The sequence below is a fragment of the Nilaparvata lugens genome, chromosome 4, assembly GCF_014356525.2.
Source record: "Nilaparvata lugens isolate BPH chromosome 4, ASM1435652v1, whole genome shotgun sequence".
Classification (NCBI taxonomy): Eukaryota; Metazoa; Arthropoda; class Insecta; order Hemiptera; family Delphacidae; genus Nilaparvata; species Nilaparvata lugens.
The window spans coordinates 70,867,135-70,891,492 of NC_052507.1; the positions used below are offsets into that span (position 1 = coordinate 70,867,135).

Sequence of the window (24,358 nt, forward strand, 5' to 3'; positions counted from 1 at the left end):
TCTTGAAATTTATTGATGTTTTCATTCTAAATACATTCATTTCTTCATCATCTTCATGGTCTAGTGGATAGAGTGCTTGCGTAGCAGCATAGAGATCCCGGGTTCAAACCTTCTCAATACCAAAAGTTTTTTAACCAGATCACTCCCGTGTTATCGGATGGGCACGTTAAACTGTCGGTCTTGGCTGAAGTATGACAGTCGTAAGGCCCATTGACGGCTTAAATTATATATACAGGCGGTGAGACCTTCCCGCAGACTCCCCACCAACAATAGCCATACGAATTTCTTTTTTTTTCATCATCTTATAGGTATTTGGATTGTCAGAGCTGCTCTCCGAAGTTTCAATGATTCTAGCTTTTAACAGTTAGTATTGCTCTTCAATGTTTCTTTCCATCACGAACTGATTGTTAATAATCATTTTTAAACACTTAAATTAAATTACGACATAGCATTCTGATTTTTTTTTATAAAAGCTAACAGTGTTGAGAAAGGGCCTAGTGTCCGAAAGCGCTCCAGAAACGTAAGTAGAAGCTAATAACTTTTATTCAGAAAAATCAGACTGTTATGTCGTGATTTAAGTGTTCAAAAGTCAGTATTGATTGAATTAAAAACATTGATTCAAGAATAATGCTGAAAGTTTTAAGTGATTCTTACTTTACCAACTGCATCACAAAAATAGATCTACTTTTTGAAACTATACCGTATAAAACTATACTATGAAACCATACTATATTGTACAAAGCAGAAAATCTCAACCAAAAACTAACCGTGTACCTTTCATCAGATAGTTGTGTTATAGGTTTTTCATTGACATTGATTTTATGGATCATAAATATGAACTCAATGTTGTATTTTAAATTGCATTGCTGTAACTAATTTTGTTATAATTGAACAACACTCCATTTCTTATTCCTCCTTCTAATCTATTATTTAAACTGTAATTTTCTCTTCTAGAACATAAAGTATGTGACCATGTTTAACTAGAATTATTTTTAACCTTCGAGACTGCCAAAAGTCTCATATCTGTAAAACATTCAGGCAAAGTTTGATTTTAGATTTCCAATTATCAGGCTTCAGATTCAATTCAAACGAGAAGTTTCAAGTGGAAAAGATTGAGTACAATCTAGTTTCATTTTCAGCCGATTCTAAACCAAAATTCTTGAGAATTGGGTTCTATTACATGAATGAGTATGAGAATGGAATAAAAAAAAATTTAATCTCAACACGCTTTACAACAATATATCCGATTGTTTAAGTCACTTTTACAATAAAATGTTGTAGTCTACTGTCTTTCTAAATGCAGGTTACAATCTGCTATCGCATACTTATGATGTTTGAATATCTTCTCATCATCTAAAATCTGATAAGTTCTATTCAAAAACTGGACTAAATATATATAATTTGAATGCTGCGACTCCTTATTTCCTATCCAATATGAATAGATAACTGAATCGCTCTGTGCTTGTTCTCGAAATTCTTTCAATCTGGAGAGTTTCAATGTAATTAACTAATCAGAGTTCCATTTTGTATTAAACTTTTCGAAGTTTTGCTATTATGATGCAGAATTGACTTCATTACGCACTTATTTTTCGAATACAATTTGAACTGATTAGCGAGTTGATGAGTTTATTTCAGTAGTATAACTTCAGATCTCTATCGAGTATACTGAAAGGTTTTTAATATATAATATTGTGGTTGGTGATCTTATGACCGAGTAGCTTCATATTTTTCAAAATCTTGGACTCTCCATGAAATTTTTATACATTTTGAAATAATTAATCCAAATTGAAGATTCTTCTCCAGGGGAATTAATTACCGTACCTAAGAAATTAAACTATCAAAGTTTTTGTCCTTCAAGCTTATCACTCACTAGTTTCTAAAACTTTTCCTAAGACTTACAAATCAACAATAAAAAACACAATGCATATTATTCCAATAAATAACGTAACAAACACAAGGAAATAACCATAAAACTAAAATGTTCATTCATAATAGTGACTGGTGGATGGAGGTTAGATTTTGTACAAATGGAAAAGAGTGATTCTAAGGATTCTAGAAGTTAGTCTGCCTTGTTGGTCACTTGAGTGCCGTTCTTGGTGGCGATTTTTGTCGCTTCTTTTTCGGCGGCTTTCTGCTGTTTCGGTTTCATGATGTAGGTTTTGATGTAGAAGTTCATGAACAGGCAGAAGAAGACGAACACGTTGACCATCCAGAGCACGTTGTAGGCCTGGGAGACCTCGCAGTCGTTCACGAACAAGTAGCCCAGGAAGCCGATCACGATCACGAACTGTGTCTGGAAATTGAGAGAAACATTTTTGACTGAATTGTAAATACTCCAATAGATCTTTGAATTGTCATTGTACAATCGATTGAGAAGCGGTTTTCTAAGTTTGTCATGTAAAAATGTAGATCAACCCTTTGCGCTCTCCAGGCCAGTGTTACTGGACATAGCCGATTCACTTGTAAGATCGAATTTGTTTAGTGTCTGCACTTCCACTTAGCTCTCCTGTCTAGTTCTGCTGGACAAGGCTGTATCCATCTCCCATTCATCATAAGATCCACCCATGATGCCTCTACAGCTCGGATTTAATTTTGCAAACAAGTCCTATCATAGCTGAAAAGACAGTATCTGATTTTTGAAGTTTTTAGAGGCATCATTCCATGTTCTAATATTTTTCCCAATAACAGTCAAGTCATATGTTTTCTTTCTTCTTGTGTTTTTTTATAATTCCAAAATTAATACATTATTATCCTCAGAGTTACTGTCACAGTCTTCAGTAGTATACTCTTCATCACCATCACTGTCTGATAATTCAAACTCTGATTTTTTTTCTTGCAAGACACTCCTTATTTCTTGAGGATTTAATTCTTGGTCAGCCATAACGAAAATCAAATTAAAAAAATAGGAAAAACCTATAAAAACAAACCATCACTCCAATTCATCCAGCTTCTAGGTTAGCAATATCTATTACTAGATAGTGAGGAATCAACACATTATACCCACAATGCTTACTTATAATAGTTTCATATCTCACCGACAGACTGCAGCTCTTTACAGAAAGAGACGATAGAGAATATAACATAGAAAAATATACAACTACGTAATTGTCCAGCACTACTGGACATGAGAGTTGAGGTGTCGATTCTAATGCAGTAAATTACGAGTGGATTGGGAAAATGGTGCTGTCCAGTGTGACTGGACAGGAGAGCTGTTGGGTCACATTCATGTTAAAATTAAAGAGCGCAAAGGGTTAACGAATGTTTGAGCTCAATCGATTCAAATAATTGGTTTGCGATTAATAATGAATTCACAAATTTTCGCCGTTTAATCGTTCATAAAATATATTTCCCATAGATTGTTTTCCATGATGTAATCAAGCAAATAATATTAAAAGTCGTATGCGTGTAATCGATCGGAAAAACATGTTCTCAATAGTTTGTCATTAGCCAAAAAAGTCGTTTAATTATTACGAAAATGCAGCTATACAATAACAAAGAGAACGTGGTGTCTTGAAGGGAACACTAAGGTGCGTACAGACTTTCGCTCTGCTCCGCAACCGAACGTCACTCGAGCAGATCGATTGATGATCGACCGGGGAGCAAGAGTGGAACGCGAGAAGAGCTAACATCTCCCCTAACGTTCATGTTCGGAGCGACTGCGGATCCTGCGTGGAGCGAGTGCAGAGCGTGCGTGGAGCGTGTTGAGGCGCGTATATCTGTACGCACCTCTAGGTTTTGGGTAAATGAATAGGTAAATGCAAATATAGTAATAGTCAATCGAGATTTTTGTGATCGATTGCATGCAGTTACACATCAAATTAAAAATTTTAAAGTTTTTTAAAAAGCAAAGGGTACTACAAGATTTTTATATTGTTTTCATTAACATTAAATTAAGTATGTGAATGTCAACTCTTGGGTATCATTCCAAATTCCTCATCGAAGAATGTTTTAATTAGGTCTCAAGCTTATCAGTTGCGAGAATAGTATCCATCATGTTGGAAGTAGAGCATTAGTACCAGATATTAGTTCCACAAAATCCACTTGATCCAATATCTTTGATTCCCAAATTATTGGATAATATTTCTTAACTCTTGAATGATATTTCATATCATCAATATTGAATGATAGATGATATGAATAGAAAGATTTGATTTTACTTTCATGAATTACGAATAAATTAAGGCAACTATTTTCCGATTACAACCAATATTATGTTCTCACCAACTGTATCCTGGTGATGTATCGCTTCCACCACAGGTATTTCTGCACCTCAGGTCCCAAACCAGCCAGGAAGTAGTATGTGTACATGACTACGTGAACTCCTGAGTTGAGCACTCCTGGTACGATACCTTGTTCGGCTGAAAAAAACGTAATTAAGTAAATTAATTAATACCTTCTTCCCCTTTTCAGTTGTTTGGAATGTATAATTTGTACATCCCCATCGACCATTCCAATATTAAGCAGTTCTTCGACTATAATTGAAATACACAACCAAACGATAATAATTATGTGCAAAACAATTTCGGAGATTTCTGTAAAAATAAGAAGAAATCTACACATAGTATATAGAGACAGGTGACACATAGAATGGAGTACTATTTTATACATAGAGAATAGAAATATAAATGGAAATGAAAATCTCAGTAACCTTTTTTTTATTATTTCATCACAACATGTTTCAACATTGAAGCCGTTTTTACTTTCCTTGCCCTATTACCATAGGTAAGAAAGTATTTCTTTCCGAAAAAATTAAGGTACCCCAATTTCTGAATTTCTATACGTTTCAAGGTCCCCTGAGTCCAAAAAAGTAGTTTTTGGGTATTGGTCAGTATGTGTGGGTGTGTGTGTGTGTGTGTGTGTATGAGTTTATCTGCGTCTTTGTACACGATATCTCATCTCCCAATTAACGGAATGACTTGAAATTTTGGACTTGAGGTCCTTACACTAAAAGGATCCGACACAAACAATTTCGATCAAATGCAATTCAAGATGGCGGCTGAAATTGTGAAAATGTTGTCAAAAACAGGGTTTTTCGCGATTTTCTCAAAAACGGCTCCAACGATTTTGATCAAATTCATACCATGAAAAGTCATTGATAAGCTCTATCAACTGCCACAAGTCCCGAATCTGTAAAAATTTCAGGAGCACCGCCCCATCTATGCAAAGTTTGATCTTAGATTCCCAATTATCAGGCTTGAGATACAATTTAAACCAAAAATTTCAAGTGGAAAAAATTGAGCATGAAAATCTCTACAATTAATGTTCAGTAACATTTTCACCTAAAATTGAAAATAAGCTCGAAATTCAAGAAAATAAGATTATTCAATTGCAAACTGTTGGCAACTGTTGATTCTTTTCAATCATTCATTATGAAGAGACAGCAGAGTTCATGTGTCTGCAGTGCTATTGTCCTGTCACCAGCTGGCTCAGATCTTAGAATTAGTAGACTTGAGATGCGCGAGAACACTAGCGTCAGGTGATCAATTTTCATAACGGCAAGGAAAGTTGTGTGAGTGCGCCACACCAGATTCTTATTCTTATTTCTATTTATATCTATAGTACAAGTAGCACTATACAGAAAAGAGACAATAGAGAATAGAATATTATTTTATTTTCTATTCTATTCTAGTCTCCGAAAATAGAGTATCGTTTCTTTCCCATTTCAATCCCTAAGAATATAATACTATTTTCTCTCCTTTTCCATCCTCTATTATTTTATCTCTGTGCTAGATTCATTCAAGAAAAATAAGAGGAGAACATTAGCTATTAAAAGTGGGAAAAACATTGGAGGAAGACATTATTAGATTATACGGTACCAAAAATATTAATTTCCGTACAAATATAGAAGCTCTTGTAATCTTGAAGAGATGTATCCAAAACAAGCTCTAATGATATGCATTATTCAAGGTTTAAAAAAAATTCTTCCTCATCACTTGCCAAATTTTCCTTATCCAGCGAGAAAAGAACAGCTACTAATGAATCATCATTAATCGTTAATTGGAAAAATTTGCATTGAATGTATTTCAAGGACAATTCAGTTATTGAAGTTATGAATTATTGAAAATGATTTTCGGTTTAGTAACCTATAATTTAGAAATGTGTACATAGGTTTTTAATTGAATTGAATTAAGTGAATGAAAGTGCATTGAGACAATTTTCGTTTGATTTTTCCTTGTTTTGGTGCTTTGTGATCTGAATTGATAATTTGTTGGTTATTATTCGTAATGTGTTGGTTGTTATTGGTATAACATAGGCTGATTGTCAAATATGTCAATGGACAAAGTATTTCAAATAAGATTGGATTGAATAAAGGTGAAAAAAATCAAATTCCCAAGGCGTTTTCCAATATTTTAATTGAAAAGTTTGTTTCCTTGCTTGATGAATGAAAATAATTGGATTTCTCCGTAACTCGTTGAATGAATGAGTAGGCTTATAGTTGAACATTGAAACAGTAAATAAATTCAATTTTTGTTCTCACCAAATACCTGAATAACTAGCATGCAGCACGAAGAATCACTTATTTTGTAAATTCTTACTTCAAAAGAACCACGGTTTTTAACAAAACTTCTTAATATTCAAATCGTTTCTATATGTTCAAAGTACATCGTGTCCTACGAAGAAGTTTACACGTTTTATTTCATATTACGAGCCCATTCATGCACCGAACTTCTTCAAATTTTACACAGTTTACAAAGTAGGTTCTAAAAATATTCTGGAAAATTTAAACTCCCTAACCTTCGTAAAAACAAAATGGCGGCATATTGAAAAACGATACTGTAAGAACATTAAAAAGGTGTTTCTGGTTTTATTGAATATGTTTATTGATGCACTTTAGGGCAATATGACTTTTAAATGAAAAAACCAGAACATAGGCTAATGAAAACCTAGCCTATTAGTCCAAAATTATCAAAATTGAAATCCATTTACAGCAACACACTCATAACAGCGCTTAAGAAATGATTATATTTTGTAAGCTTTTACAAAGAAACTCCGCGATATCCGGAGAAGTTCCTCTTCTATTGATCGTTTTAGTTCCTCATTACTATTGAAGCTACTATTGTAATAACATGACTTGTCTTATACTCCATGACTGGAGTCTTTAGGACGTAATCCTAAAAAAAAAAAAAAAAAAAAGCTATGGTTATAAACTTTTTCCTTCGAGTAACTCTATAAAAATAAATCACAGACAGATAAATTTGGTGATCAGGGTGATCAATCTGAAAAATTACTTCCACGACCAATCCAACGGCTATAAAGTCTGTCATTTAGTAATTGCTCACAGACAGATAAATTTGGTGATCGGGGTGACCAATCTGAAAAATTACTTCCACGACCAATCCAACGGCTATAAAGTCTGTCATTTAGTAATTGCTCACAGACAGATAAATTTGGTGATCGGGGTGACCAATCTAAAAAATTACTTCCACGACCAATCCAACGGCTATAAAGTCTGTCATTTAGTAATAATTGCTTGACATGATTTGCAAAATGAGGTGGAGCACCATTTTGTTGTAAGGTTGCTTACAGCAATTGTTTCTATGAAGGTTAGGAAGCTGAAATTCTCCCAGAATATTTTCAGAACTTACTTTGTAAACTGTGCAAAATTTTGAAAAGTTTTAATATAAAATTAAACGTGTAAACCTCTTCGTGGGACACCGTGTATAAACCATATAAACACAATAGTCCATTCATCCATCTACTGGTTTCTTCATTCATTCACTCACTCACTTCTTTTATTCATACTACTACTCACTCCATTCATTCACCTATGTACTAATTTATCGATAAATGATAGGAAGACAACAACAGGTTTACCAGAGTGACTGTTATCACTCACCCACAGTCTTTTATCCACACACTTTTTGTCTTTTAGGGCCGTTTGCACAGTGTAAGTTTAAGCTAAAGCTTAAACCAAATCTGGATTTTTTTTGGTTTAAACTCAAATTCCGCTTGCGCAGTATCAGTTTAAACTCTGTATTGAGTTCAAACTCTGCATTGAGTTTAAACTCTGGGGAAGTTTAAACCTCCAAAACAAGAGTTTTATACAAAATAATTTGGATTAACTAGACATCTGTAAAATTTTATGGGGAAACAGCTAATGGTAAATTATTTTTCGAAGTTTGTTTTTAATGCTTCTGTAGACGATAATAATTATTCAGGCTATAGTGAATCATTATTGATAGAAGTTTTCAATGCGATTGATAGAGATGACTGCGAAGAAATTTTGGAACTGAGAAAAATTGGGCAAAAAACGAACCATTTAAATTTCTGGGATGATAGAAATTTTTTAACGGTTTTGCTTGAGTAAAGCAAGTGCCAATTTAGTATTTGATTGAATAAGCCACTTGATAGAAAATAAGAAACTTTTTATCAGTGATTTTTGATTAGAAAACATGTTTTTGAGAACGCATAACTGAGATATTTTGCTTTCGAGAGATTTCTAATAAACGAGGAAGACCGTAGAAGATTTATGTAGATTTTCATAACAGAATAAGGTTTCTATCTAACATTCTAGATTACATTTTTGGTGCCAACTGAATATGAGTTGTTTCTAATAGTATATAGCATTTCATCATTTTTGAAGAATTTCTTGATCGCTTTTCACTTTTATACCGTACAGCTTACAGCTCTGTGCATTTTGAACCAGGAAATAGTAGCTACATGAACTCAATTGACTGATGGTTTGTGAACAAATAGCAAATTTCCTGTAAAAATCACCCTTCCTGATATTATAAACGATGACATTCTATTACCAACTTTACGCTAAACTAGTTTAACTTAAACTGGATTAGTAAATGCACTGAGAAAACCGATTCAAGTTAAAACTTTCAGATTAACTTAAACTTGATTAACTTAATCGAGTTTACCAATCTATACTGTGCAAACGGCCCTTTGTGGACAAAGATTTAAAAGTATTTAAATATTGATTACCTCTGATGTACTTGATGCAAAACCATGTGGCGAGGACCATTCCGGTGTGGTGGTACAAATGAAGGAAAGTGATGTGCGAGTACTTCTTACGGGCTACCATGAAAATCTGCAAAAAATCTCAAATTAGAGACTGGAAGACCACGATTATCTATCACTATATTAGAGATTATTCGGCATTCTTCATCAAGTGAGGATAAATTTAATATTCGTCTCTTGCATGAAAATCTTCCTCTCGGATGGAAGCAGGTAATCCCACTTTGAAGTAGGCTCTTATTTCTTGAGACTTAACTCTGAGACAGAAAGCTATGTAGCTCGTAGGTTTCTTTTTCTTGCTATTCTTCCTATCTCAGGGATTTCTTCTTCTAATTCAATTTTTAGCCCACATTTTTTTATAAGAGTATAGCTTCAAATGGCGCTTCAGCAGTTTGATTGAACTTAGTATATTCGCTAGGATCAATTCCATTGAGAATTAATTTATTGTTTATCTCAATTACTTCAATATTGGTTAAGTGGTAGAGTGGACATCACTGTCCAAACTTCACCACGTCAACAAATAAAAAGTCATTCTATTCTATTCATATAGGGAAACGTGCATATTCGATAACTTACAATATTGATTGTAAGCTTCATGCAATAGTATGAGAGTTCACATTCTCAAAGTGATTCTTATTATGGCTAGTCTCTGTATAGAATAATATAGTCAACGGTGAAGGTGAACTGCTAGATAAAAAAATGATAAAAAAACAAGTCGCCTCAACTTTTCTGGTGCAACTTATCATCAAATCGATTACTTTGAATAGGTATTAATTTGTTTTGAGGAAGCGATTATTACATTTTTCCACATCCTCATGCTGATAATTCGAAATTAAACTCCATAAATTCATCTTGCTCAATTATTATCTGAGACTTCAAGTTCAATAATTTTACTGTAATCTTATCACTTTTCCTTATTTCAGATATGAAGGGGAATAAATTGACTTCGTGGAGAAAATTCGGACAATTTCATCAGGAAATTATCTGGGAATTGTTCTTAGATTACCAGAATTTAATAATTTGATAATTTCTATTTCCATTAAGATGTGTACAAAAGAACAAAAAACAATATTATATGAAATAATATTAATTACACTGTATGAATAGTTAAGTGATACAAAATTCTGTAAATAGCTAATGTCGTGAAAAAAAAACCAAAATATCACTTCTACACACACAATCATCTGAAAGGAAATAATTATGTACTCCCGAGGCAAAGGCCTATATGGGAGTCCCAGCATAAAGAAATAAACCAGAAACACACTTTTAATTTGTATATGAACAAAAAGATAATAATAAGCTGAGGTTAACTTATGTATTATTTACATTAAAATATTAAATGTTTGATTCAATTTGCTTTTTTGTGGTAACGGTGCTTGGTCGGGCTACAACTAATTTTGTGTTTTCAATATTATCCAGAATCATTCCTTTACTTGAATTATACATCATTGGAATCAACTGTAGATTTCGGAGTCTAAATTATTTTAACAAAATTATTTCTATCAGGATTCAAGTTAATTTGTTGAAGAAGACTTCAACATCATTCGTTCCTAATAACCAGACTTTCAATTTAACCTTGAAGCTTACCATATTATTCAGCTGTTTCAATTCTAAGGGTAACATGATTCAAGATTCTACTTACTGTGTCTAGAAGATCGACCACCTTCGAGAACAGGTAAGCCCAAGACGCAAGCATGAGCTGTAAAAATAAATATTTCATCAAAAATCATGAAAATTCAATAAATTCTTACAGAGTAATTGAACTTTCATGGAACAGGCATCTATCTATAGTATTAAGGTTGACGTAGCTTTTCGATAACTCTGTATTTTATAAATAATATTGTGGACTGTTGGAAATAAAAGCTTGAAAGTAGCCTACTCCAGCTAGTAATTTTACTTCAAGTAGTAAAGTAAATTTTCCGCTAGTAATTTTCTAAGGGCGATTTTCTTAAATAATTGACTGCACATCGTTCTGTTTAACATTTAACACTGTGTGCTGATAAATCGCAGCTCGGAAAGGATCAAGGAATCAGTATACAATCTTCAGTTCTACGGTATTCATAGTGAATATATGGTTAGCTATGGTTAAATGAATACTAATGATATAATCTTATGATTTTCAGAATAGAGTATTCATAAGTAATCTTTATAGTATTCTCTGGAACAACAATTATTCATTTATTAATTTATTCCCAATGGAGACATCGGGTTTCCCCAAATATGTTGGGTATAAAAATGAGCTTTAATTATTCGTATGTATTCAGATTCTCATGTTTTGATGTATATGTTATTTTCAAAGACCTTAAAGAGATATAGACTCATAATGCCTATGCCTTCCCAATGATAGCTCTTACTTGAAATTGAAGGCCGCCATTGGGGTATTTTAGCACGAGATATTATATTTATATATTTGTAATATTATAGATTACAAAGGCATTGGTATGTAATAATCTTATAGGTTGCCCTCTCAATGGCCGATTTCAATTCCAAGTACGACACTAGCGCTGCATGTGAGTCTATGCATCTTTAAGTTCTTTGGTTATTTTATACTCTCTCAAGGACATGATTGACCATAGTTTGAGATCCTAATAATCCTCTATATCAGCTCACCTCACCATGTAGCATGTTGATTTGTATTTGTGCTTTGTATTTTGATCTTATTTCGTATGTCTTTGTTTTTGAATGGATTTGTATTGTATTGTATCTCAAACTGAAAGCTCTCAAACTTATTAACAAAATGAATCAAGCTCAAACGCATCATCGAGTTATTCACGTGGGAAATATAGTAGGTATCAGGATGAATAATAATCATTCTAGGTGGGTTCCGAACCACTGAAAGTGGTTTTCTAGATCATAACTGTCTGTTTGCAGATCTGTCCTCAGGTAGACACAGTTCCAACGGCATAACTGATAGCACGGTGCCTATCTAATATTTGCAATTAAATGGTTATACTGCCAGACCAACCTCGTACCTACTGTTGTTGAAGTTGAGTAAGAGAAGAGTATGTTAGGTTTGGGGAAGAGATAGGGTTGTTGCATCGTTTTTTTGTACTTCAAAAAATATTTTTATTTATTTATCAATTGATTCTAATTTATTGGAAAATAGTTTTTACAAGTAGTTGATTTGCTAAATGATATCGTCGGAGGTTTATGATTATTGTGACATTGATCCAATATCTCAAAACTGCGCTTCTAGTCTAAAAACTCTGACAAAATCAGACCTATGAACGAAACAATAAATTATCGCCGGGTAATATTCTCAAGCTGGATTGGAAGGTTGCAACGCTTAAGGTTACGTACACTACTGATTACATTGTTCATTGAAAAGCGCTCATTGTCTTGATACGGTGTGAAAATCGAAAGTGACAATACGATTAAGTAGGTAACGTTACACATTTGAATAATTCAATTCCCACAATTATAAACTACGAATGCTACATTTATGCGGTAGACTTTGAACGACACATATGAAATTGCTGATCGGTTTTAGCAATCTAAATGTAATGGTTGTTAGGACTTGTTTGCTTAATTTCGATAGGGTTATTTGTTGATTTGTTGAAGTTGGTTAGTTGCTGTTGAGTAGAGTTCCACAGGTTAGCTTGGGTATAGACTAGCTCTGGATAGTGGTTATGTGATTTTCAGTGTACTCCATGTTATTACATTATCTACTTTGAATGTATTGTTTTGTATTGATGCACACCATGAAGCAATCAATCAATCATTTTTATTCAGTAAAAAGCATTACAAAATTGGTCCCGCTAAACCTAAAAGATTTCACAGCAGGTGTCTACAAATAATAAAATACATAAATATAACGAATGCTAACTTTAACAATAAACTAAGGAAAAATTTCATGACACTGGGAGTTTAGGAATTTAAGAAGGAGTATGAGGTATTAGAAGAACTAAGGATGATTAATAGGGTATAGGGTTGATGCAAATTGGAGAACTCAAAAACCTCAAATCATAAAACCAAATTAAATTAAAAATAAAATAAACTTGATACTCTATAGTAAGTGAGCATCAAAAGATATTAATCTCATCCAGAATTAAGGATAATACTAAACAAAAAATACAATAAGTGATCGGGAGTTTGCAATTGATTGAATAGGAATGCCCAATTTGTGAATTATTTTCTAACATGTATACTGACATTAATTGATTGGAACTATAATCTTAATAGAAGAGCGTCGAGTATAGGAGTCATTTTATTGAAATGTTGAGATGTTCAGAGTTTTTATAAATTAATTTTGGAACTCACCATTGAAATAATTTTGAGAAGATGGTTCATTCAAATACGTTAGTCCCATGCTCATCACTAATAGTTTCAAATAAGTGTCAAATTTATAATTTTTTTGAATCTACGGAACTAATAAATTTTGACTTGCAAATGTATAATATTGTCTCTTAATATTGGGGGAAACTTTGTAGAATGTTCAGAAAAATGCAAAATAGAATATGAATTCCCGTGATCCTAAGAATGAATATCACTTCCTGAGCAATCCACAGATGATGGATTCAGTTATTGAATTACATTAGGCCTGAAATAGCTTGATTTCTAATTAAGTTGGAGATAATTTCATACGTTCATTGAGTGTTTCCCTAACTGACAATCTGTGGCATGTTCACACACCTTCCTCCCGTCTGTGCCGAGTCTGCGGACAATCTGCGACATGTTCACACACTTATCTCCCGTCTGTGCCGAGTCTGCGGACAATCTGCGGCATGTTCACACACTTTCCTCCCGTCTGTGCCGGGTCTGCGAACAGTCTGCATCACTTTCATACACTTTCCAAGCATCTGTTCAGAGTCTGCGTTCAGTTTGCGCTTCAAACTATTTGTGTGAGACAGCCCACTACTGCGTTCAGTTTGTCTATTTCCAAACATTTTCCGATTGATGCATGTTGGGTTTGAATAATTTGACGCGGGTTGAGCGACCTTTCCACTCACCATTTCATTGGTCTGAAACCGGTATAGCACAGCCCACTTAAAACTGTCAGCATTTCTCATAAATAGCACATATTCTCCCCATTCAATCAATGCTGACAGTTCAGAGTGAATTTCTCAGTAGCTAATGATCATGGTACATTTTCCGAAAATGAGGGGCAGTTCCTAAATCCTTCAGTTCATGAGTAGAGGATTTAGGAGTAGGGTGCATTTAATAGTGAATTCCACTGAACTCTAGCATTTACAACCGGCAGTGGTGCTTTCAATTGAGAGACTATCATTTACTAGTGAATATAGTGCTTTCAATCAGGACTTGCAGAGAGTATAATGTTCCCAATATACAGTGAATACCAGTATTTATAACACTAGTTTACTAGTAACTTTAGATCTTTTGAATAAGCTTGCTTTTGAAATTAATGTGATTAAAGTCACAAATATCCAAGAATATTCTCCGGGTGTTCATTACAAACACCTACTATTAGTCTGCTTTAAATAAAGACATAAATTTTTCATACCATTGAAATATTGAAAAAATGATATTCAAATGGAACTATTCACATTCAATAAAAAAAATTGAAAAGGGACAGTTCTGGGCTGAGCCTGTTGGCTCTTTCCCATGAATTGTATTTATTTGAGGGAGGCTTCTTGATATGATGCTTTCAGTTTGATTACAGAATGACATTTTCCTATTGGCTACATGTGTCAGTGTCTGGATACATACTATTCTGGTTTGAATAGAATTCAATTCTATTCAAATTCTATTGGCTACATGTGTCAGTGTCTGAATACATACTATTCTGCTTTGAATAGAATTCAAATTTTCTATTGGATATAAGCATTCACTTTGAGTACAGATTCGCATTCTCTATCAGTTAGATTGGTTATAAATAAGAATTTAATCTCAGTACCCTTTACAAATTATTTCGTCACATGTTTCGACTACTAATGCCATTTTAAAGTCTGAAGGGTACTCAGATTATATTCTTATTCATATTAAAAAGTAGCCCTTGAGAAAAAAGATAACCAGATTGGTTATTTCTGATTATCTAGGCTACTATTCTGCTTCGAAGAAGACTTCCATTTCTCATCAAATGAAACTTTCAATTCAAGTAGAGATTGGCTAGATTTCCAGTGTAGAGTATATTTAATATTTATTATTTTATCATCATCATCTTCATTCAAGGATGTCCTATACTCTATGTTGGCCGGTAAACTCTGCTGGCCTGTTCCAGCATCCATTTCTTCATCGGTTGTCCGTCACCTCTTCTTTCATCGGGTATGTAGTGCCAAGCTTGAATTGGAAGTCTATTTGCTGGCATACGAAGTAGATGACTAGACGAGTCGTCTCTACTTTTCTTCAATATTTGCAATAAATACTCTACATCCAGTTCGGTTCTTATTACATCGTTTCTTATGTAATCCAACCTAGTGTAGCCTTTGACTGCTCGAAGGAACCTCATTTCGCCTGCTTGAATACGGGACTCAGTTTTTTCATTGACACCCAGGCTTCGCTTCCATAAGCTATTATTGGTACAGCCATTAGTCTGTAGAACTTTTTATAGTATTATTATTTCCATAGTAGTTTTATTATTTCATATCAGATATTAATATGGGAGATGTGCTGCAAATGTATAGTGTGTACTCACCCCCATTCGAAGTGGATTCTTCTTGGGATCTATGGGATGACACGAGTGGTTGTAAATGTAGCTCTGTGCCTGCTTGTCCACAACCAACTGAAAATTAGAATAGAGAAGTTAAGAAAACATAAGAAATATGATTACAGAATGGACGAAGTAGAGATGAATTATCATTATTGCATTTAATACTATTTACTTTAGTAGTTCATACGGATAGGGACATTGTGACGTGTACTCAATCTGATAGTAATTGATATCATAGAAAATATATTACGTATAATAATTATATAATTAATTATATAATATACAATCAGGAGGAAATAAGAAATTCAACAATGAAATAAATCAAGAAAACAGCGATGAAATGTGATGAAAAATTTGTTGCGATTCATCTATCAATCATAATTTTATCTGACATTCATCTTAGTCATCTCCCTAGAATAGAAAACACAGTATGAATCCGTTTATAAAACTATTCCAACGACACTACAGTCTAATTTTTTAATATTAGTTATTAAAATTAGTACTCACTTGCAGAGCGCTTTCGGATTTTTAAACCATTTTCAACACTCTAATTTTTCAACTGTGTTTGGAATAGATTTGAAAAATCCGAAAGCGCTCTCCACAAGTGAGTACTAGTTTTAATAACTAATATTAGAAAATTAGACAGTAGTGACGTTGAAATAGTTCAAAAAACGGATTATCTCTTGCAGTTCGTCATGGATAGTGAAATAGATGAACAGTATTAATATTGAGAAAAACAAATTCCAAGTATCAATATTATAAAATAAAGAAGAATGAAAATTGTGATGCAACTCGGTTTGAAGACTAAAATACTGTCATTCAGCACGGGAGAGCAATAACGGTCTCCACGTGCTCTAAAACTCAATAACTGTTGTGCAATAATCTATTCCAAAATGGGGATTATGTAAAGGAATAGCCACTCACCCATAACACAAGAAATCCGTTGTAGATGACTTGGAATATGTTGTAGACCATCATTATTTTTGTGATGTTGTACGGCTCTCGTTTTTCCATGAATTTCGGCCCTATTTTCAATACTATTAACAGGTAGATGCTGGTTATTATTAGAACTGGCCATGGCGTTGATGTGAGTATCCATTGTTCGACCACGTTGTCTGCAAAATAACAAAAATAAACGTTTTAAATAACGTCTCAACATGACGGGAACAGCGTACAGGTGATATTGTATAACACTCATCCCTGTCTATTTTGGCAGGGTGAGTTTTAAACTGATTCTGTTGGAAATAAATGCACTAGCAAACTTTTCTATGTACAGTCAGAGACAAACAAATAGCGTATCCTTACGCTTATCCTTTCTCTATGGTAGGCCTACAGTATTGTTCCATGTATTGAACTAGCTTGTAGCAAACATTTTCTATGGGCAATATTATTTGATGTTACCTATTCTAGAAGAAAATCATAGAAGATTAGAAACTGATTCAGAACTATAGTGTACAAAGTGTTTGTACAATCAATTTGTCAATAAATTCTCAGTTGGAATAAGCGGTCATGTAATTAACATTTTCCTATCAATGAATTGATTCGTCGATTCTCAGTTTGTGGTTATATGATCATTTCCAAAAGTATGGATGAATTTCAAACTATTTTTACAATAAAATACTAGTCTTTTATAATTTTCATTGATGATTCCAGAGGGATTCGAAATTGATTCAGTCGTTCATGGTTTGATTATTCCATTTTTCTTTGTTTCTAATGATGACTAGTATTGATAATTATCATTGTGGAGCATCACAGTGATATTCAAATGGATCGATGATATTTTGATAAGGTACTCATTGCTTAGGAAGGAGCTCACAGAAGTATGAAGTTTTGTGGGAGCTATAAGATGATAATGATATCGACATTATCTGAAATCCATCAGGATTCGAACCCACATCAACCGAATCATGAGGAAAATCAATTTATATTCAATAGGAAATTCCAAGAGTTTTGAATAGTTGGAATTTAGTAATAATACATTGTTTAATTAATATTTCTTCGGAAATCGAATGATCCATTCCAATGCCATCAAATATTATGGAGAGTTATTTCAAGTTAGCGGTTTTTATAGGCCTACTTGCTCTGAAATCTTTTCTATCACAAGTAATAATTGGTTGATATCGATTAAATGCATTGAATCTCTGTATTTCTCTTATGAACAATGAACCAATTCGTACTTGGATGTATATTGTTTAAATACTTAAGTTTTTTAAGTTTAAGTCCTTAATAATTATACTTATTAGAAAAATTCAAAAAACTTATCAATTTAAAATCAACTTAAAAATTTATCAAAAAACTTCACAGAATTCTAGTATTGACTTTATATTTTAGAAAATGTACGTATTTCTTTCTTCACAAATACTGATGCTGACACTCCGCAAATGATACTGATTTCAACTTACTGATGCCAATGCATCGTGATGAAAATGTATTAATTCGTGATACAGAATAGATAACTTTTGTATCACCCGGTAGTGGCGTGCTCTATTGTCTTCAGAAATTTCATTCACACTGAGAAACTCTACAGGATAACAAGTCCAGTGACAAACTTGAAACGCTCTTACGAAACAGAGCAATTTAATGTTGATAAAAATTTTAGGATCCCCACTCTGACTTATTACTTAACTGAACACAGACACTACCTGAACCAATAGGAATGAATGTTTGTACCTAAAAGCATTAAGTACTAGATAAAATTAATTTACAGATGCAATGCATCGTAATGGAACTGTATCAATCCGCGATATAGAATAGATAACTAGGTACTGTATCACCCGGTAGTAGCGTGCTCTATTGTTTTCAGAAAGTTCAATTAAACTGGAAACTTCTTCATGCTAGCAAGTCCAATGTCAAGTACTATAAATACTAGGTAAAACCAAGTACTCATCCTTGGCAGAAGGCTGCTCTATTCTCATCACCAGACTGGGGCGAAAAATATAGGCCATTGTAACACGCAACATGTAATTGACACTTTATAGAGAACTCTTACCAACTAGTAGTTGGCGAAAAAAATGTTGTTAGCCCAAATAGAACTGTTGATTCATGTTCTCCTTCCGAACAGCCTTGGTTTTTGTGCAATCCGTTCGTGTAAACCGATTCCACTACTTGGTCGATTGAAGCAAATGTAACAGAACAGAAGGATGTGCGAGACGGGAGTAATTGGATATTTTCGCTTTTTAAGTTGGCCAACCTTCGCTTGAGGCTGATAAAGGATTGATTGGAGGAATTGTTTTTCATTTGCAATGAGTGTTGCAAAGATAATTAAGTTGATTCATCGGGTATGGAGGTGGATTTTGATGGTGGAATTTCTGATGGAATTCAGTTTTTTGAATTTGTATGGGGACGTTGGTTGTGGTTTTGTAGTCTAAGATCTCTTACTTTCTGAATCTAAGACCTTCTGAGTCAGAAGTCTTTTAATGTTTACTTCCTGTCTCTATGTCGTTCGGCTAGATATCAGTGTGAAAACAAAGCAATAAAATCTGTTAAATGAAAAAGACTGATTAATAAATGGAGGCTGATAAAGGATTGATTGGAGGAATTGTTTTTCATTTGCAATGAGTGTTGCAATGATAATTAAGTTGATTCATCGAGTATGGAGGTGGATTCCGATGGTAGAATTCAAGAGTTCTGATTGAGTTCAAGTGTTTGAATTGGTGTGGGGAGTGTTTGAATTTTTGTAGTCTGAGATCTCTGACTTTCTGAATGTAAGTCTAAAGGTGCGTACAGATATAAGCGCCGCGAACATGAGCAATTCACTCTTAATCAGCTTACTATATCTATATTTTTACAGAAACGGTAAGATACAGATATAAAAAGCTTGGCATCAGCTGATTGAGAGTGAATTGCTCATGTTCTCGGCGCGTAAATCTGTACGCACCTTATTAGAGAGTCACTTCAGAACAAGAAAATTCAGAATTAATTCAACAGAATAGTTCAACATCTAATAGAAATGGAGGCATATTTTTGGTTGATAATTATTCTAATTCTGGTTGACAATAAATTATTATCAACAAGAATCATGATCTTATTCCTATCAGGTTGTGCATTGCTGAGTATCCTTGTTCTGAAGTTGTCTCTGTGAAGTCTCTGTTGAATTTCGACGCTGTTAAGCAAACAAGTGTTGATATATCCATGAAATAGTAATTGTTCTATTCCAATTCAAATTTATATTTTCAATATAAAATGGAAAATACTGATTAATAAATTCGTAGAACCTGAACCCCAGTCCATTCCAAAAAATCTTCCATAAATAATTGATAGTTGAGCTCAGATTATAGTTTTGCCATTGTATCATTGCCATCAGCATTAACATTCTTGAAAATTATTAAAGCTTGATCTGGACCTCTCATAGTGTAACACTTCTAATTCAATCTCCTCTTTGAAGGTAACCATGAATTAAATGGGTTGGATGAATTTTGTGAACTCTAATGAAATCATGATTAGTTCAAGAAAAACCACAGTAAGCTTTTTCGCTAATTCTTATAATTTATGGGATTCAATCAAAGTCAATAATTCAATTAGAAACTCTCAAAGATTCAATCAAAGCCAATAGTTCAATCATTCACAGGAGTGGCCGTAGTCGAGTGGATCAGATGCTGGCTTTATGATTCAGAGGCCCGGGTTCAAATCCCGGCCCGGGCAAGATATTTATCTCGGGCCACTCCCGTGTTTCGGATGGACACGTAAACCCGTCGGTCCCGGCTGCCTAAAAAGCAGTCGTTAGGTCATGTCAGAGGCCCTGAAATTGATCAGTTGCGACCTGAAAACTCTGACACCAGACCTGAGCCAGCCAGGTCACTCGATATTATTATTATAATCATTCACAATATACATCTTCCAAATATTGAGATCGCTCTGTAATCATATAAAAGACTAGCCGTCAGGCTCGCTTCGCTCGCCATATCCGTCTGGACCCCCGACTGGATCGTCCGAGAATGAGATCAGCAGGCTCGCTTGGCTCGCCTGAATTTTTCATTTGAGCATTTTTATCATATGTTAGGACGATCCAGTCGGGGATCCAGACTAAACGTCCGGCTAAACGGATATGGCGAGCGAAGCGAGCCGGACGGCTAGTAATATAATATTCCCAGGGATAACTCTGATTGAAGTAGCAGTGCCCAATCAATTTTTCCGCGATAAATGCATTTCAATCTTCAACTTGGTGCCAACCTTACAAAGTCAACTCAACTTAATGCCAACCTGACAAAATTATTAATTTAGTTACCAGTTAACAACTGTTTCGAAGAGGTACTCTCTCTAGATTATAGTTCTATATTAACATATGGTATGGACATTTTTCAATTATAATTAAGAGAATGAGAAGAATATACATGCTAAAAGACGAACTTTAAACACTTAAAAATCACCCTTAGAGTTAAAATATTGCCAAAAGATTCCTTAGTGCGCCTCTAAAGGGCCAACTGAACATACCTACCAAATATGAACGTTTTTGGTCCGGTAGATTTTTAGTTCTGCGAGTGAGTGGGTCAGTCAGTCAGTCAATGAGTGAGTGTCATTTCACTTTTATCTATATATATATAGATATAGATTCGAATAAATTCACATTTCAGATTTGAAAATATACTTTCCAGTATCCGTTTTGTTCGGATTTACTGTATAATTATTTAGGTCCTTCTTATAATAATGATAATCATAAAGTAATTAAGAATGCCTCTTAGATTTAAATATTATTTTTAATTGGTATTTGAAAATTCTTCATTAAACAGTTTTTCTATAAATCGAATATTCATTTTTCATTCATTTATCCATTGATAGAATATCTACATCATCAAAATGATAGGGAGAGAAAAAATAAGGTAATCTTGTGCTATTCCTCTCCCAAATTTAGACAGGGCTATACGTAGTCCGATATAGGTATAATTAGGCTATAAATAAAATAAAATTATACTTATACTTATAATTATACTTAATTATACTTAAAATAATAAGTCTTTAGTTCTCCGCTTCACGGATTTTCAGTCCTTCAATATAAATAATAGTCTCTAATTCCAGTATTGTAATATGCATAGATAAAGCACTCAATCAATCGATTCACTGGTCTATGACTTGATTCCGAGAATCCCGTATATGTTTTTGTTGGCATTTTGTATTGAATATGTTATCTTAAAAAACAAGTTTCTCATTTTGACATATTGACAACCAAAAAAACTAATCAGCCAATTTCCACAAACCAATCCAAAACAAACAAAACTTCTCCTTTCGTTTCTAATCCACATTTTTATTAATTCATTTATTTAATGTATCAAACAGATAAAATATACCGGAAAAAAAGATACGATAGAAAAGTATAAAGTTTATATTATGAACTTTTCTGACGTAAATTTATCGGACCATGCTTCCAGAACAGGCTCGAATGCTCTGCAAGAATGCAGAGAAGATGAAGAACTCACTACTGACGTACAGGGTCCTACGTCACGCCTGGGACGCTCATTAAACTGGTAGACCTGACCAGACTGTATTTAAATGAAGTAGAACCTGACTGGTCACTAACTGACGTCAGAGGTTGTAGCAAGATCACCAAATCCCACAAGAATTGCTATCAGGTAGTCACTAAGGTCGGCCTAGGCGACGACGGGCAACTAGAGATTCAATTCAGTCACCATTGGTTAAATGGGGAGCATTTATGTTAATAACTATAATGTAAGAAATGCTAACTGTTGTTTCTTTTCTGTAAAGGGCTACTTGTAATATGAATAGAAATAAAAGTTAGCATATAGTTAGTATAAATAGAAATAAAAATTTCAGTACCCTTTCTTGAATCATTATGTTTCAACATTCATGCCTTTTTCAAGTGATCACTTGAAATGACATGAATGCCATTATTCACTGCCAATGCCACGTGAATAACGCCATGACATAACACTGTGATCAAATGATCACTTGAAAATGGCATGAATGTTGAAACATGTTGTGATAAAATAACTCAAAAAAAGCGTACTGAGATTATTATTTGTATTTATGCTAACTTTTATTCATGTTTTATGTTTTAATAGAGGCGAATCACTGGTTTGAGATGACTATCAATCTTACAGTTGATCTTATGTATATAGCCTCCAGTGAATGTTATCAATAGATAATTATTATAACCTAGGCCTACAATAAATGTTGTCAATAGATTCATAGGCTATAGAGAATGTAATGAATAAATACAACCTACAGCCTTTAAATTATAGAAAATGTTATTAATCGATATAACATACAATATAACCCTTAACTAATGTTATCAGTAACAATAACACAAAGTGAATGATATATCAATAGATAATTTATATTCCGAAAACACAATTGAAACTATCTCGTCGTACTGAATGTTTCAATAGATATATGATATAGTTCATAATGAATGTTGTGAATGAATATAGGTATAAGCTAAAAGTCCATAGCCACTTATATCATTCTATTCATATTGTAGCTATATAGGAAGGTTTACTGGTTTACAGAATATTTAGATATATATAGAACCACTGTGAAGCTGGTTTCGAATTCTAGACCGTCCATAGTAAATAATGCTTTCAATAGATATACTAATGCTGCACAGCAGGTAGTTCCAGTAGTAGACCGTCTACAATGCTAATAGTATATAATATAGTGTTGTAAATAGATATAGTTCAGAAGCGGTATCGTTTTGGCAGTTTGAAGGTCGCCAGGATACCGTTCTGATGGTAACATATCGGTCTGTTAACTTCCTTGAATTCCTATTAATTCTGACTGCTGTTGCTTAAAAGCTATATCAAAACGGTAGTCTGTATTGGAAGTTGTAGGTACTTCTGTTGGGGTTTGTTTGTTTTTGAACAGGATAAATACTCTTATTTCGAATAATATCAATTTAGTATGCTCTCACGACTAACAGTAACTGTGATCTGGTTTGAACACATTTGTGAAATTGAATTGAATTGAATCGCTGCCTTTATTAAAAACCTAGGAGGGCGAAGCTAGGGCGCAGCCGGCCCTCCCTTACACTTAGCCCTCCATACAATTCTAAGTTACAACTAAAACAACATCATAAACAATGAACTAAAGTAAAAGAAAACAATAACTTAGAAAACAAATTAACAAGAAAAAAATATATAAATATAATAATTATATTCAATTTTTTATTATATTACAATTATTTATAATTATATATAAATATAATAAAAAAAAGAGAAAACTTGAACTCCTTTCGAATTTAAGAATTTTGAAATATGAGCGTAAGAAACACCTTTAGTTGTCTTCAACAATGAATCTTCTGAAATGTATTCAAGTGAAGATGGATTAATGTGGTATGAAATACGATAGTAATAAACTTATGCACATTTTTATTCTTTCTTTAATAATTGAACCTGAATATCTAACATGACCTTATCCAACATGACCGTCATAATTTGACATTTCGAATAATAGATTTCGGAAATAACAATAGATTTACACATGAGATTCTTGCTTAGCAGGAACATCACTTGCTTTAATTGATTCTATCAAAACTTCTAATCTGGGAATGCACTTTGCTGTCAGTTCCACATTGGTCTCGTATTTCAATTTGATAGAACCTACTTAATAGATTAATATCATTAAATTCTGTCCATTATTTTGATATCAATCAATTCTGTCTATTAAATTTATATTCAATGAAAGTTTCACATTCAACACAAACTAGGATTTCTTATTTACGTCGATTGACGATTCCCCGGTTCATCAACTTCACAAAAGAAAAAGAAAACTAAACTAAGAGAGTTTAATAAATTACGTTTTTGAATGATATTTTCAATAAAAACAGATTATTTTTAT

General features: G+C 33.5%; 1 protein-coding gene across 1 annotated transcript in view; it reads right to left on the reverse strand.

Annotated features, from left to right (window-relative positions):
* Positions 1 to 1,197: 1,197 nt before the first annotated feature.
* LOC111060838 (elongation of very long chain fatty acids protein 7) overlaps positions 1,198 to 24,358 on the reverse strand; it is a 45,217-nt gene continuing 22,056 nt past the window's right edge. The window contains exons 3-8 of the mRNA XM_039426351.1: positions 16,496 to 16,686; positions 15,557 to 15,643; positions 10,607 to 10,663; positions 8,932 to 9,037; positions 4,222 to 4,358; positions 1,198 to 2,293 (exon numbers count right to left, since the gene is read on the reverse strand). Of these exons, the coding sequence (XP_039282285.1) occupies positions 2,060 to 2,293; positions 4,222 to 4,358; positions 8,932 to 9,037; positions 10,607 to 10,663; positions 15,557 to 15,643; positions 16,496 to 16,686 (812 nt within the window). The 3' untranslated portion in view covers positions 1,198 to 2,059. The remainder of the gene's footprint in view (positions 2,294 to 4,221; positions 4,359 to 8,931; positions 9,038 to 10,606; positions 10,664 to 15,556; positions 15,644 to 16,495; positions 16,687 to 24,358) is intronic.